The following is a 14,673-nucleotide window of genomic DNA, read 5'->3' as shown; positions in this document are numbered from 1 at the left end:
GATGGCCTGGGAGCACTTTCGCAGGGACTGATGAAGGGCCGGGATGTCTGGGCTCGCTGACATCCCCTTCTCGGCAGCCCAGAGCGCAGCCGAGCAGAGAGAGGCTCTGGCGAGGGCACCACACAGACCCTGCAATACGCACACACGGGGACGGGGAGCGGCTGCCCTCCGCCCGCCTTCCCAGGACTCAGCAGCCCCTCTGACAGCGGCGCGGGCTGAGCGGGGCCGGGCTGCCCCCAGACAGCGGGTTCGCTCGGGAGGAATTCGGGGCGCTGCTGCGGGGGGAGGGGAGCCCTACCCGAGCGGGGGCGGGGACAGGCTCTGCACGCGGGGCCGATGGGGCGGGGGCAGGCGGAGCCCAGGGGTCCGCCTTCCCCGAGCCTAGACACCGGCCCCGCCCCGCGGAATGCTGGGAAGTGTGGGTCTCGCCCATGCGCAGACCGCTCCCGGGGGCGTGGCGTGTCCGGGCGTCGGGACTCGAGCTGCGCCCCTGGTCGGCGGCCGCCGGGTTTAAATCGGGGCGACACGGGCAGCATGGCGGAGCCTCGGCCCGCCGTCGGGATCGGAGCCAGCGGTGAGGGGCCGGGCGTTCCCGCGGGGGAGACACAGCGCCGCCCCATCTGCCCCCGCCCGGTTATCGCCGCAGCAGCCTGAGGCCGGGGGTCCCAGCCGCCTTGGTCTAGGGCGGACAGACGGACCGACAGGCGGATGCGGCGGGGCTGGCCCCGAGCCGCCCTCACTCCCGGAGTCCGGGCCGAGGCTGTTCCGTGCCCGCTGCCCGGAGCCCCCCGCGGCGCTGACCCGCAGCAGCCGGTGCGCACACCCCGCGCGCCCTGCCATCGCTGGTGCGTCGCTGCCTGGCCGGGCGCTGGGGGCCTGTGCAGTCTGGGCCTGGGGAACCGCTCCCTGCGTGGGGCACGAAGGCCGGGGTGCGGGGGGTCGGTGTGTTGCTTGCCGTGGGCCCAGGAGCCCTGGTTTTCCCCAAGGGATAGATCCTAGCAATAGATCCTGGAAGCCGAGAGGGGCGAGTATCCCCGTGTGACCCCAGCTGTCTGTTTCTGTCTTGCCGCAGAGCACCCTCTGACACAATGGCACCGTCCAGGAAGAAAAGAGCCCAAGGGACCGGCACGAACAGTGCAGAAAAGAAAAGGCTGGCTGCCTTTTTAAAGGACTTTGACCGTGAAGGTAACCGTTGCACTCCTCCCTCACACTTGTTCTCTGCTGACCTGTTTCCCAAGTTAATGTAATGCTGGTGAGAATTATTGACATGAGAACCCGGGAGACTGACGCCTCCGGAGACTGAAGACGGGTACAGGCAGGACAGATACATCACACAAGCCATAGCTTTGATCCAGAGGGAAGACTTTGAGGGATGTGAGACTGTGGTTTAATTCTTGATGCTCTTGCAATCCTTGCCCTTTCCTGAGGCATCTCTCCGAGGGGGTAGTTGTGATGAGTATGCTGTGGGGAGGCACAGACCTACTAGGAATTAGATTGAAAGGTCAGAGGTCACTCACAGCTGTCCAGAATTAACCACTGGATGCTTGTCAATAAGATATTTAGAGAGACAAGGTGGGTGAGGTAATATCTCTTATTGCATCAACTTCTGTTGATGAGAGCCACATTTATGAGCTTCCACACTTCTTCAGGTCTGGGAAATGTACTCAGTGTCAGCTAAATACAAGGTGGAAAAGATTGTTTAGCATAAGTAGTTAATACGTATGTCAAGGGACCATTCAATGTAAAGTGTCCTATTAACGCCTCTCTAGTCATTGGGAGAGCGGGTTTATGTGGGTATAGATTGTTGTAGTAATAAGCCATAAATCCAGTATATCTATTCAGTCCATGATTGTTAATGTCTAGCAAAGTTATTAATTTAAATTTGTAGGCTTGACTTTTGAAGGTGTTGTGCAGGTTTCCTTTGAAGATGAGGACTGAGAGGTCAGATTATGAGTGATCTCTTTGTGAAAAGTGTTCATTCACCCATAGGTGATGTGGCATTTTTGTTTTTTTTATCACTTTTTCTGTATGAGTTCATTCAAGAACATAGTGATTGTCTGGTTTCACCCGCATAGTTGTTACAGGCATTTAGTGCACTGGATGAGGTACATCACTTGTGTTAGGCATGTGTAGAACCCATGGATTTTTGAAAGGGGTGTGGTGGGGGCTGTTAATCATCGCAGCAGTGGAGATAGGTCTAGAGCAGTTTTTCTCAAATAGTGTTCCGTGGAACCCTGTGGTTCCGCAGGGTGAGTTGAAGGGTTCCGCGAAAAAGCGGAACCGCGCCGCCGAAATTAACAGAAATTGCGCGCCGCGGAAAACAGCTTGGAGAGCGCGCAGCAGAAAACAGCCTACACCACGCCGCCAAAAAAGGGAAGATTTTCTGGACTTGTCAGCGGAGGGTATGGCATGGCCGCGCAAGGGTGCGGTGGTGAAATATAATTGAGAAACACTGGTCTAGAGGTTTTGCATCTGTTCTGGCACTGTCTGGTGCCACTTTGAGTTAATGCATCTTGGTCTGTGGAAACTTTGTTTCTGATGATGAGGTTCTTTGAAGGCCAGAAGAGAGGGTTCAGGGAAGATTTCTTTCGGGATGTGATCCCCATCATGCATGGGGTATGAAAAGGTTTTTCAAGAGGTACATCAACTCATCCAGATATTTGCCTAGTTTTACAACAGGCTACATAAAAAGCACTAGCAAAGTCAGTACAAACTAAAATTTCATACAGACAGTGACTTTTTATACTGCATTGTATACTATACACTGAAATGTAATTATAATATTTCTATTCCAATTGATTTATTTTATAATTCTATGGTAAAATGAGAAAGTAAGCAATTTTTCAGTAATAGTGCACTGTGACACTTTTTTGTATTTTTAAGTCTGATTTTGTAAGCGAATAGTTTGTAAGTGAGGTGAAACTTGGGGATATGCAAGACAAAGCAGACTCCTGAAAGGGGTACGGTAGCCTGGAAAGGTTGAGAGCCACTGGCCTATGCCGATGGGCAAAGCCCTCCTGTTGGTATAGGGAGTGCCTACACAAAAGCACTGCAGACATACCCTTATGCACTTCTGTTAATTTTCTACCATCAGCTCACAGCAAAGTGTTCAAAAGGCTCATTTGGGAAGAATGAAATAGATTTGAGCAGAAAAGCTTGTTCACAAGGGCGGCTTTTGCTGTTATTTAGAGAAATATAACTTCAAGCCCTGCTACGTAAATCCCTGAATAACACTTTTTGTTCTACAGGGTAGTCAATCAAAACACTTTTTTTTTCTCTTTTTCTTTTAGTCCAAATTAGAATTGATCAGCTACAAACAAATGGAGAGAATCTTGTCAAGGAATTGGATAATCTCTATGATATAGAAATCTTCAAACTTCCCGTGGCACTGAGAGAGATGAACTGGCTTGACTACTTTGGTATGGTCCATCCACTCCAATATGTGTTGACAAAATAGTTCGGAAGTCTACTAAATTTAGAGCTATACCTGAGTTCATAAGTCAAATTCATCCAGTTACTGGACTCTTGTTAGTGACATTTCCTAGTCACATGATTTTCAGAAATGCCACTTATTTCTTTAATTTAATGTACACCATTTACATTTAGACGTAATTACTATTTACGCTAATGTCATTGTTCTCTCTAATTACATTTATTTCTTTTGTAACGCATCACATTTAAAGTCATTATGCTGGCTAAGTTCATTTGTATGAAAGTGCTTATTTAGAATTTTTCTTTAGATGTCTTAAACTCACCGGCACATGAGACAATGTGAAGTGTGGCACAGGGTTAACTCAGTGCAAAATCATGTGTTTAAAAGAAATTTTTGGGAACGGGAAAGTGCAAATCGAATCTTATCCATATGGATTCACAGATGACCACAGATTTTTTGTTCAAGAGAAGTCCTGCTTTCCCACTGGTTTCTTTATTTTAACTGTCAAGAAATGCTCACTGTTTGGCTGTTTGTTTAATTCTACCCAAGTATTAAAACTTTAATATAACATCAATTATTCTGGTTATACATTGATAATGGAAAAATGTTCTGTCTTCTAGCTAAAGGAGGAAGTAAAAAGGCCCTAGAAGAGGCAGCAATGGTAGGTAACGTATGTCTAGTCTAACTACTAAGCCAAATAATATAAATTTATTTTCTGGTGCTACTGTATAATGATTTTAGGATACCAATCCTTATTTAAACTATTGCATCATTTTAAAAGTCTTAGTCCAGCACCTGGTAAAGGATTTAAATAAGACATGAAACCTATCTCTTGTCTGTTCACACTGCTACTTTCTGCCTAATGTGTGCCCTGGATGTAGTAGAGATTACTGGGAGTGCCAACCTCCTTCAGTTACTTGGGCCTGGTCTACACTGGTGGCTTAATTCGAATTAATTACTCCTGCGTCTACACTTGCGCATTGTTAGTTCAAATTAAGGAGCCTTTAAAATCGAATTAATAAAACCACCTCTGCAAGTGGATTAGTGCCTGAAGTGCATTAGTTAATTTGCATTAGTGTGAGTGTGGATGCAATGGGACTTAATTTGAATTAATTGGTCTCCAGACTGTATCCCATGATGCTCCATTTCAGTACCCTCCCCCAAAGCAGCCCCGGGAAGATTTAAATCTTCTTTTTCCTGCGGTGAATGGGTTTAAAATCCAAGCTGCGATCACCCCCCTCACACACACAACAAGCCCTTTGCAGTTTGTCTCTTTAAGGGTTTGAAAGATTTCACCACCCCCTCCCCGCGTGGTGAATGCCTTTTAAATGCCAGCAGTGAGAGGAAATTCTTTGCTACATTGTTTCAGTGGCCAATCATGGAAATTGATACTTTCTTAAGAGTTTATTCAGAGTGCTACATGTGGATACATTATATCATGCTTTCCATCAGTGAAATGGAAACATTTGTATCACTGTATTAATATACTAACTGACTCTGTTGTTGTTTATCTACAGACACCTGTAGAATCAAAATCAAAGGCAAGCAATATACAGGGGATGGTGGGGGGGAGCATAAAAGGCAAGCAGCATACAGTTCTAAAGTAATACATCACAGCTTATCCTGGATTTGTCACGGTCAAAATGAGAGCATAGTTCAGCTGGCTCCACGTGCCTGCAGGAATGGCGATTGGGGGAGTAAAAAACAGCCTGACAATCATTTTCCTGTTTGTTTGGGGGTTGGGGGAGAGGGTAGGGGAAGCAGCGCTGCATCCTGGGATGATGACACTCGTCACAACAGCCTCTGTGGTTAGTTGCACTGTGGAATAGCTTCCCACATTGCACTGCTTTCTAATTTGAATTAAGGCTGGCCAGTGTGGATGCAAGAAACCAGCACAAACACTGTAGTGTGGACAGTCTGCAGCACTTTCTATAAATCGCTTTCTGTAATTTGAACTAAGCTAATTTGAATTAGTGCTGCAGTGTAGACATAGCCTTGGTTTATGGTGAATCTTGCAACTCCTTTCTCCAAAATACATTTCCGGTTTCCCTTGCAGTGCATGTTAATAGCTGTGGAAACACTTCATTGTTATGGCTCCCATCTAATATAGACTTCTTCAGAATCTTTGCTGAGGTCAAGCCTACACTGAAAAATTAAGTCAACTCAGCTACATCTCAGGGATGTGAAAAATCCACATCTTGAGCCACGTAGTTAAGGTGACCTACCCCCAAGTGTAAACAGCACTAGGCTGATGGAAGAATTTTTCCACCAACCTAGCTACTGCCTCTTGGAGATACGGATTAATTATGCTGACAGGAGAGTGCTTCCTTTTGCTGTAGTGAGCATCTACAATAAAGCTCTGCAGTGGCTCAGCTGCAACATTTCAAATGTACAGAAGTGGAGTCTGAAGCATTTGGTAACTGGGAGACTTGTTCCTGAATGCTGTAACTACCTCTTCGCTTGTCTTACTGAGAGGCTTCTCAAGTGTCAGAAAACTGACCTTATAATTCAAGTTGAGTCTCTGTAGTTGATGGTGGGTGTCTGCCTTTGATTTTTAAAGAAGTGGAAAATGGCAAGTGTCTTGGGATCCTTTCTCTCATGGCCCATATCGCCAAAAGTTTTCAATTTGAACAGTCTTTTTTTTTTTTTTTTTTTTATAGAAAGCTATTTTTTCTGCAATAGAATCTTGGCTTGCCTAGCAGTGATACTAATTGACTAAACAGACTATTGATTAAGCAATGCTTCCTTACTGTTATCTTCCCCTGCCTTGCCCTGCCTCACTCATTTAGCCATCAGAGAGTATGCACTTCTTTGAAAACCAGAAGATTTCTAATTTGGGATTAGACTGAAATGTGGGAGGGTTGGGAATAGCTGTAGCAGCTGAATAAAGCCCTTCAGTACTAAATGGTGCACAAGTCCTGAAAGCTGTTACCATTTCTAAAATACTGGGGAAGTGTGAACACAGCAGCATAGAAGCACTTTTGCTGTAAAGCAACTATGGGTTTACACTGTTGTTTGCAGGCAGTTAGGAATGAGTTAGTTCTTTACTAATAATACACATGGTATTGTGATTGCTTTTGGTTTTAGGCCGATTTGGATCTATCAGATATAAACAAACTAACAGCAGAGCATGAGAATGGTGAAGAATTTATCAGTAAGTCAGTGTATATACTTGGCTTTGAATTGAAACTTCTCTGTTGTGGTGCCTGGCATTGTCATTGTCCCTGTAGTTAAGTTAATGGGCCGTCAGTTTCCATTAGATTCCGCCAGTCATCTTTCTTTTTAAATTCTTTTTCCATTGTGTCTGCCTGGATCTTGGCACACACAGAAAATCTGGTTTTACAAATGTGGGTCTGCTCAGCTGGTCTGGAAAATACACAGACTTGAGGCTTACGCTTCACTGGGCCCAACCTGTGTACAAACAGTGCTTTCATTGGTGGGAGAGAGCTACTGTTGGTGCTTAGAGTTTAATTCAATTCTCCATTTTTGCCTGATATAGGTGGCTTTGGGATGTAACAGCATGTGTTCTTTACAAGCTTTGTTAATCTTTCTCCTTTTTAGGTTCATCTTGCACAAGCATGCAGCAGCACCAAGACCCAAAGATGAAACTTCAGCGATATTGACTTTGTCATAAATTTGGAACACCATTTTAGGATTACAACATGCATTCTTGCTCCATTGTCTTTCTCCTATGCTGGTGTAAGAGGTGGAAGTTAGCCTGTAATATTTAAGAGGATTAAAATTGGTTTACACTTCTTTCTGTACAAAAAAAGAATTTCAGATTCCTGTTTCAAGATAGCTGTACCTTGACCTTGGATCCATGTAGAGAGGCAAGTCAGGTGGATACAACTGCCCTGGCAATCTGTAAAAGATTGAAGCTGTGGGGTTTACTGAATTACAGGTGTGATTGACAAAAGTTGTATCTGGGTTTCATTGCACTTATTTCCAGGCAAGTTTTCTGTTTTGTTAATGTCATCCTTGCAGGGCACTAGTTACTTGCCTTCTAAGAGCTGGAATATGAACCTCTGGAAAAGTTGAGTTGCAAAAAGAGAAATGAAATTGTAACTCTGCCACTCTAACATTCCAAAATTCCCTCAGCTTCAGAGAAGTTAGAATGGAAATGTCTTTGCCTCTTTAACATTCCAAAATTTCCTCAGCGTCAGAATTACAGAATGTTGTAACAGAGGGAAAGATACCACAGGTCTGACCCTGGCATCTCAGATTGTGTAGCTAACAACCTACAGGGTTTGGAAGAAAGGCTGAACTTTGTTATGGCTCTTAGTGATGACCACCATATTGCAAGGATTTGGAGGAGAAATTATCAGTATTTTGGAGCCACGTCCCTGTCTTGAGTGGGACAGTTTACCCTGGGTCATACTTTCCATGTAGCTTTGTGAGGCAGTTGGATTCAAGGGATGCCATCAACTTAAAATTCCTAACTTTTTCAGTTGTCAGGAGATTGAAAAATCTGCACAAAGGAAAGGTGAAGATGGCTAACAACTGAAAAATATCACAAGCTGGAAAAAATAGGCAAAACGTTTTGCCTCCCTGTTATAGCAGTGTTATTACTTGAGCCAATGCTGGGTACAAAAACGTAGGTGGAAGTGTGGTTTTTTTTGTGTGTTTCATGTTGACAGTATTCCTTTTAAACAGGTAGACAGAGTCCATGTATTTATATGAAGGACTGCTACCTCTGAAACAACAATGCAAGCACACTCCCTACTCCCCTAAGACTGAACCTGGCCTCAAAGATTAGAAAATGATAGCACTTCATGTGGAGCACTGTTTCTCTCCTGACAGACTCTATACAGTTCGGATATGTCTGCCCTCCAATTGAAGGTATGAGTATAGCGGGGGCTAGGCATACTTGTGCTAGCTTTAATTAGCTACCGCAGCAAGCAGCATAGAGACAGCGCTCTCAGCTAGCACCGTGAGTTCACAGGAAGGGTCCAGGGCAGGTTTTATCCAGCCTGTGCTGGAGTCCGTGCCACTGTCTTCATTTCTAGCCACGCTGGCTAAATTAAAGCTAGCCCAGGTGTACTTCCCTCAGCTTGCAGGTTAGACATACACTAAATCCTTGAGTTCAGTTAGTTAACGTGGTGATGGTTTTGACAGCCTTCTCTAAATCCAAATTGCAGGTGGCACTGTCTGCAGATATTAAGCGTCAGGGCTTTGTCTCCGCTTTACTACCTTTGCTGAATTCCACTGCCATGGAAATAGGAAAATGATCATGGTGGCTTAGAATCTAAATGCAGCTTGAATACAGAAGTCAAACCCTGAAATCTGCCTTAAGTGTGCTTTTCAGCTTCAGTGCTTCACCATGTAAAAGCAAATCTGTCCAGAACAAAGCAAACATTTCCCTTATTCCTCTGCCTTCTATGCTGGCTTCCTCTCAAATCATGGTTTTAGTTCAACAGCCTGGTCCTAGTCTTCAAGGCCTTACTTTGACTTGTGCCTAATTACTTTAGAACCATCCGTCTCTGCCCCACTGGTGAGCTGCAGTGCTGTTGCTTTAGAGGGGTAGCCGGGTTAGTCTGTATACAGGACTCTCCTTGTTAGTGCTGTTGCTGCTGAACAAACCCAGGACCAAATGTTCACAAGCGAGAGCATGGCACTTTTGATGGAAGGACAAAACTCACAGTGCAAGACTTAGCTCTGTGCAAGCCCAGTCATGAGCCTTGCAGAAGAAACTACCAGATGCTTTTGAACCTGGATTGTCATTTGCATTCAGCCAACGTGCTATGGAAAGGAGCCCATTAGAAATGACAAAATATTAGGTTCACACATCAAACTAAATGAAGGCAGAGTTTGTTCTTGCTTTGCTCTGCTGAATGGTATATCTGTACATGAATTCATCATGCAAACCCATTGGAGACTCTCTTGTTAAGGCTATGAGACTGTTTCCGCTTGAAGCCTGATCTCTGATGCTTACCTGTTGAGCTTTCTGACACTTGAAAGCTGGGTCACTAGCAACCAGGCTGTAGAAAGCATTTGTTGATAGCACTAGTGACTCTTCAGAGAGCAGAGATTAGAATCAGGTAAGCGGAAGAAATTATGCTAATTGGAATGACTTGAATTTATGGTCTGTTGCCTCACGATTTATCACAAACAGAAATGAATGCCTTAGCCACCTGGCCTGCCATCCCAGTTCTCCAGTGATGAAACCCAGCAGCGTTCCTTCCTACCTCTACTGGCTCATGCGATATTGGCCTTTAAACTTGGTACTGATTCCCTAGGACTAGCAATGCTGCTTTGTTCAGTGGAACACAGCTAGTCCTAACCCTCAGAGCCGTGTAACTGAAATCGTGCTATATGTTTCTGTGCAATGAAAGGCAGTTGCATCAACACTGGTGCAGGAATTAACACAGCATGTACACCTCCAGCAACAAACAGCCACAGCAAACTTCCTCCCCTGGAAAATGAGGCGAGGCAGGACCTGTGAAACTTAAGCTAATGTCTTATGGTTGCATTTCTAGGTTCCATATCTCATTTATTTCTGTTTGGGCTGGCTTGTGACTTGTACTGGTCTCTTGGCCCTAGCAATGGATGAACTTGCTCTGTGGGATATGAGGGCCTGGTAGCTGTAGGCTGCCGTGGGGCTGGGTCGCTACCTCCTGGGAATGGCTCTGTTTTTGTTGTAGTGTAGCAAACAAGGCTGATAATATTCAACTACCTTTTCCAATTGCTGTCAGTGTGAGTTAATTGTAGCAGACATGAATTAAAGCAACCTGGCAGCCCATAGCTAAAGCAATTGATCACCTGAGTCCACTTCCCCATGCTGCCTGTGCTATTTACTCTCTGGAACATGGGTAAGTAGCAGTTCATTTTTTTTTCTGCCGTTCTGTCACTCATGTAAATTAGTAGCAACACTTCTGGCCCCTTTGCACATTACATGGCAGATGCATTTTGTTTAACAAAATAATTACAACTGCCCTTTCCTGTTGAGTGCAGAGATGATTGGGATGTTACGAGGAAGGTGCGTAGAGTTTTTCTGCTTGTGCATTATATGTATGCCAACCGGGCTAGTGCCAGAATTGCCCTTTCGAACTAAGTCATGGGGAAATAAAAAGCAGTGCAACAAAACAACGATTCGGTCACATTGAAAAAGCATATGCATTCATTGCTGCTAGGAGCTGTTCCATGTGTCGCGTGGGGCTGAAACCAGTTACATGCACAGTTCCTGCTGCTGCTAGACCTGAGCATTTTTCCATTTGAGAGGCATGAATGATTGTAGGGACTGTGCTGTGTGAAAGGAACACCTCCTAGCAGAGGAGGAGGAAAGGCCTGGTGTCTCCTCGCAGACGGAGCCCAGAAAGGCATTCTCAGAACAGTTCCTCTGCAAATGTTCATCTTGGAAAACCAAAACCAAATCACTTCCAGGGCTTTGTTCACTGATTTGTGGTTATATACTTTTCTTTTAAAGTAGAAAACATTGGGAGACTTCCCCTTCTTCTAGCTAGTTCCATGCTGTGCTCAGAGCCAGCTCTGCCAAAAGCTGGGCGCTGTGGCCTCTCCGTGTAGGAGCATGGCAATCCCCTGAAAACAAGCAATCGTGGGACATGAGGGTGTTTACCCAGTAAGGAGGTGGCTGGGACCAAGCACATGTTTTTAAGGTCCAAGTGGCTGTCCTGGACCATTGCTATTTTAAAACAAGTTTCTCCTTTAACAGTTCAGGCAGAAATAGAGCCTGTGCCCCTCCTATTGTGTTGGTGACCCCACCTGAAGCAAGGCAGCAGTAGTGAGTTGCCTTGTTCCCACAAGGTGCTTGCACATTAGGACAGCAAGACTGTCACAGAAAAATTCCTCCCCATCAGCCTATGGGAGGCAGCCAGTCCCAGAAAGTCATGTGGGAAACTCACCCAGCCCTCAGTACAGAAATTCAGACTTGTGCCAGCTGGGTGCAGCAACCAGCCGTGCTTTAGGGCAGCTCTCTTTTGTAGGCATGCTCCAACGTCTACGCTGCTTGCTGCTGGTTTCATTCAGGGTTATCAGATTCCAAAGTTCAGCCCAAATTTATAATGGGAATCTGAAATATTATTAATCTTCAGGGACATAACGAGCAAAAAAGGTGTCCAGCGAGGTGTCTGTCCCGAGCTGCACTGACACTGCACTTCGCACACGGATTCTATCAGATACTGACCCTAAGAGGTGGTTCTCCTAGGCAGTTTGGTGGATGTGCGCTATTGAGCATTGTCAAAAATAGCTCCATGTACAAAGCAAGCATTTATCAGCGTGGACACCTTGCTGGTGGTCACCAATTGGGTGACATGGTAAGAAATAAATAGATAACAATTCCCTGCCTGCTGATAGAAGGGGTGATCACTTAGACCCAATCAGAGATGGCTGGAGGCAATCAAGGAGCAGGCAGCACACATGATCCTCCAGCTGACAGGGCTGCTTCCTACCCAAAGTCAAAATTATGTTTGTCATGTGCCCTGGGTCTGATGGGGGTGGAAGGAGGAGGTGTATCTTCCACCACGACTGACTGGTGCTACTACAATGAAATGTTACTCAGCAGGGTGTGCGACTCCCCGTAGAAATTCCCCTGTCTCTTCTTACATGCTGGGAGCAGCAGTGAAACAGTGAATGTTGGCATGAAAGAATTACCCCATTATTAATGGCCAGTTAGTGACGAGGGAGTGCCTCCCACTATTCTCTTAGAAATATTTTCAGGCTCTTTCCCACTGTAGGAAGGTGCAGCGGCCTTCCTCCGAGCCTGGACCTGAGGAAGGGCCACAAGGCCCAGAGCAGGCAGAAAAAGGGCTGGCTGTCCAGTTTGCCCAGCAACCGGGGAGCTGGCCAGCGATAGGTCCCGCCGGCCGGCCAATCCAACAGCGGAGGGGCGGAGCCTCCGCTGGGGATGTGGGTATAAAATGCAGGCCCCACAACTCAGTTAGGGACAGGCTGCTGCTGGAGACAGACGTGCCGTTTCGCCGGCTGCAGCCAAGGCCGGAACCCAGCCGGGCTGCTACCCCAAGCGAGCGCCTCACAAAGCCTTGGATCCAGGGATGGCCCCAGCGACCAAGCCCCAAGGGTTGGGTAAGGCCTCCGGGCCCCCTAGACTGGCCTAGGCCTACCAGCCCCAAGGACTGGGCCAGGCCCCTGGGCCCCAGTAATTGGACTGAGTTCCCTGAGCCTGCAGGCTGGGGGATCTCCCCCGAGGCCGGACCTGACCTGGAGGAGCTGCTGGAGGCCGAGCCATCCCCCGAGACGGGTCAGGACCTGGAGGAGGTGCCGGAGGCTGAGGCATCCCCCGAACCCTGTGACCTGGAGGAGCTGCCCCTCGCCAAGGAGCTCCCCGCCCTGCCGCCAGTTGGACGCAGAAGGACTGATGAGCCTGCCGCAGGCTGTGTACCCCTGTGACACCGAAGATCCCACCGGTACAAGTACCTGGGGATAGGGGGAGGAAGTGGCCCAGGGACAGCCATAGGCGTGGCTGTACAAGGGGCAAGCCCTATCGGCGTGTTGTGGCGGGAGCCCCGCCGACTTAGTGGCAACGCCTTTGCCACTACTAGGGCCCTGGGCTGGGACGCAGTGGAGTTGGGTGGGCCTGCGTCCCTCTCCCCTCCCCCATTATCCTTGCAACCCAGTGAAGGTGTACCGTCCCCGGCTCTCCTGACTCCAGGAAACTGCTTGCTCGCCCGCCCTGCCAAGGGCTGGGGCGATAGACTAATTGGCAGTCCGCCCTGCCTGAGGACCTGGACGGCAAAGTATCCAGGCGCTAACATTCCCCTTTTTGGAAGGTGCAGTGGCCTTCCTCCGAGCCTGGGGCTGAGGAAGGGTCACACCGATGGGGCCCAACGAGCCCCCATGCTATACCCACCTTAAGCAGATATTGCTGCATCATTTACATTTGGCTCATGTTTTCAAGCTTTACTTTGCCACCATAAGTGTTTGAGACTTCTGATCTATAACACATTTTGTGAAACTGATTCTGGAGACTACAATGGCATCCTCACAACCAGTTTGGGGTAACGGATCCAACTCTGTTTGAGTCCATACATACTCAGCTGCCGTGCTTGGGAAATGGAATAGGAATGTGTCAGAGGAAGGATGGCGATGGGGCCAGCGTGACCATGAGTCCTTATCCACCAGCTTCTAGGCCATCCTATCTGGCCATGCTCCACCTCCGGTTCAAACTTGCTTTCTTACTGTCTCCGGCTTTCCGCAGATTTCCCTCTTGGACTCCATATCTGCCTGCTCCCAATGAAGCCCGTGCCAGAGCGTGTCCTTTTATTACTCGCTTTCTCAATTCCCGTGGTGTTCCTGAGAGTCAGGCTCACAACAATGAATGGCTGAGCTCCCTAGGGGTAAAGGGTCCAATGTGCTTGGCTTCTGTCGGGTGGGACGCTGAGTGGCAGTGTTTGGGTAAATGTGCAGCATCCATGCTGCCTAACGATGCACTAGCTGGGCTCTGCCCTGCCAGCTGAGTCACTCTGTGTCTGCAGCTGGGCTGTGACTGTGACTCCAGGACAGCTGGAGTTTTTGGCTGAATAATGAGCAGGTTTTTTTAAATGAAAACCAACATTTGTCCCTGTTAGAAGATGTCTGTTGGGGACTGTGGTGTCTGTGTTCATGGCCTTGTGCCCGGGCAAGCTGGAGCCCGAATTCTGCATTCATTAGAGGCAGAGAATCCGTCTGCAGTAAGGAGGGACACTGAATGTTTGTGAGGATCATCAGGATGACAAAGGGGGTTAGAATATCCTGCTCTAGATGGGCAGGCCAGAGTGTCTGGCATGCCACAGGGCAGGTCTGGTCCTATTTCACCTCTCCTTATGCTGCAGACTAGTGTCACTTCTCCCTTTAGATATTCCACTTCCCCAGCAGTTCTGGAGGAGCTGAGAGGGGTCAGTGACACTAGCCAGCCTCTACTTTTTGTTCCTCACCTTGTTCCCACTGGAGAAGGATATACTGGTAGCAACAGCTGCTTAGAGGTGGTGACTGATTATTTGCATTGCAGTAATGCCAGAGGTCAGGGCCCCATTATGCTGGGCACTGTACACCCCTCTCCACAAGAAGAAGAAGAAGAAGCTGGTCCTTGCCCCAAGGAGCTGACAGTCTGAACCGGGGATGAGCGACGACCGGTGGATGCACAAAGTAATGGGGGAGCACGAGGTGAAAAGGGGGCTGGGCTCTGCAGAGCTCTTCTTGCCTGGCCTGCTCCCTGTGGTGTCACAGACACAGAAAGCCGTTCGCACGCTCTCAGAGAGTGAGGCCCCTGTGTCGCTCAGACACCAGCT

General features: G+C 47.6%; 1 protein-coding gene across 2 annotated transcripts; it reads left to right on the top strand.

Moving 5' to 3' along the window:
- The first annotated feature begins 379 nt into the window (after positions 1 to 379).
- Positions 380 to 8,830, top strand: LOC137145768 (borealin-like). Of its 2 annotated transcripts, XM_067536693.1 has the most exons (6): positions 397 to 574; positions 1,073 to 1,185; positions 3,291 to 3,419; positions 4,054 to 4,094; positions 6,521 to 6,587; positions 6,995 to 8,830. In XM_067536693.1, exons 1-6 carry the CDS (start codon positions 432 to 434, stop codon positions 7,054 to 7,056), a joined length of 555 nt encoding a protein of 184 aa, XP_067392794.1. In that variant the 5' UTR covers positions 397 to 431; the 3' UTR covers positions 7,057 to 8,830. The 2 variants fall into 2 exon arrangements, with proteins under 2 accessions (XP_067392795.1, XP_067392794.1); XM_067536694.1 differs by lacking the exon at positions 6,521 to 6,587 and having other exon boundaries at positions 380 to 574.
- Positions 8,831 to 14,673: the final 5,843 nt, after the last annotated feature.

Source organism: Emydura macquarii, unplaced genomic scaffold, assembly GCF_026122565.2.
Source record: "Emydura macquarii macquarii isolate MOO-44397 ecotype Brisbane River unplaced genomic scaffold, CSIRO-AGI_Emac_v2 contig_3628, whole genome shotgun sequence".
Lineage (NCBI taxonomy): Eukaryota > Metazoa > Chordata > Testudines > Chelidae > Emydura > Emydura macquarii.
This window is presented reverse-complemented; position numbering and strand designations above follow the sequence as displayed.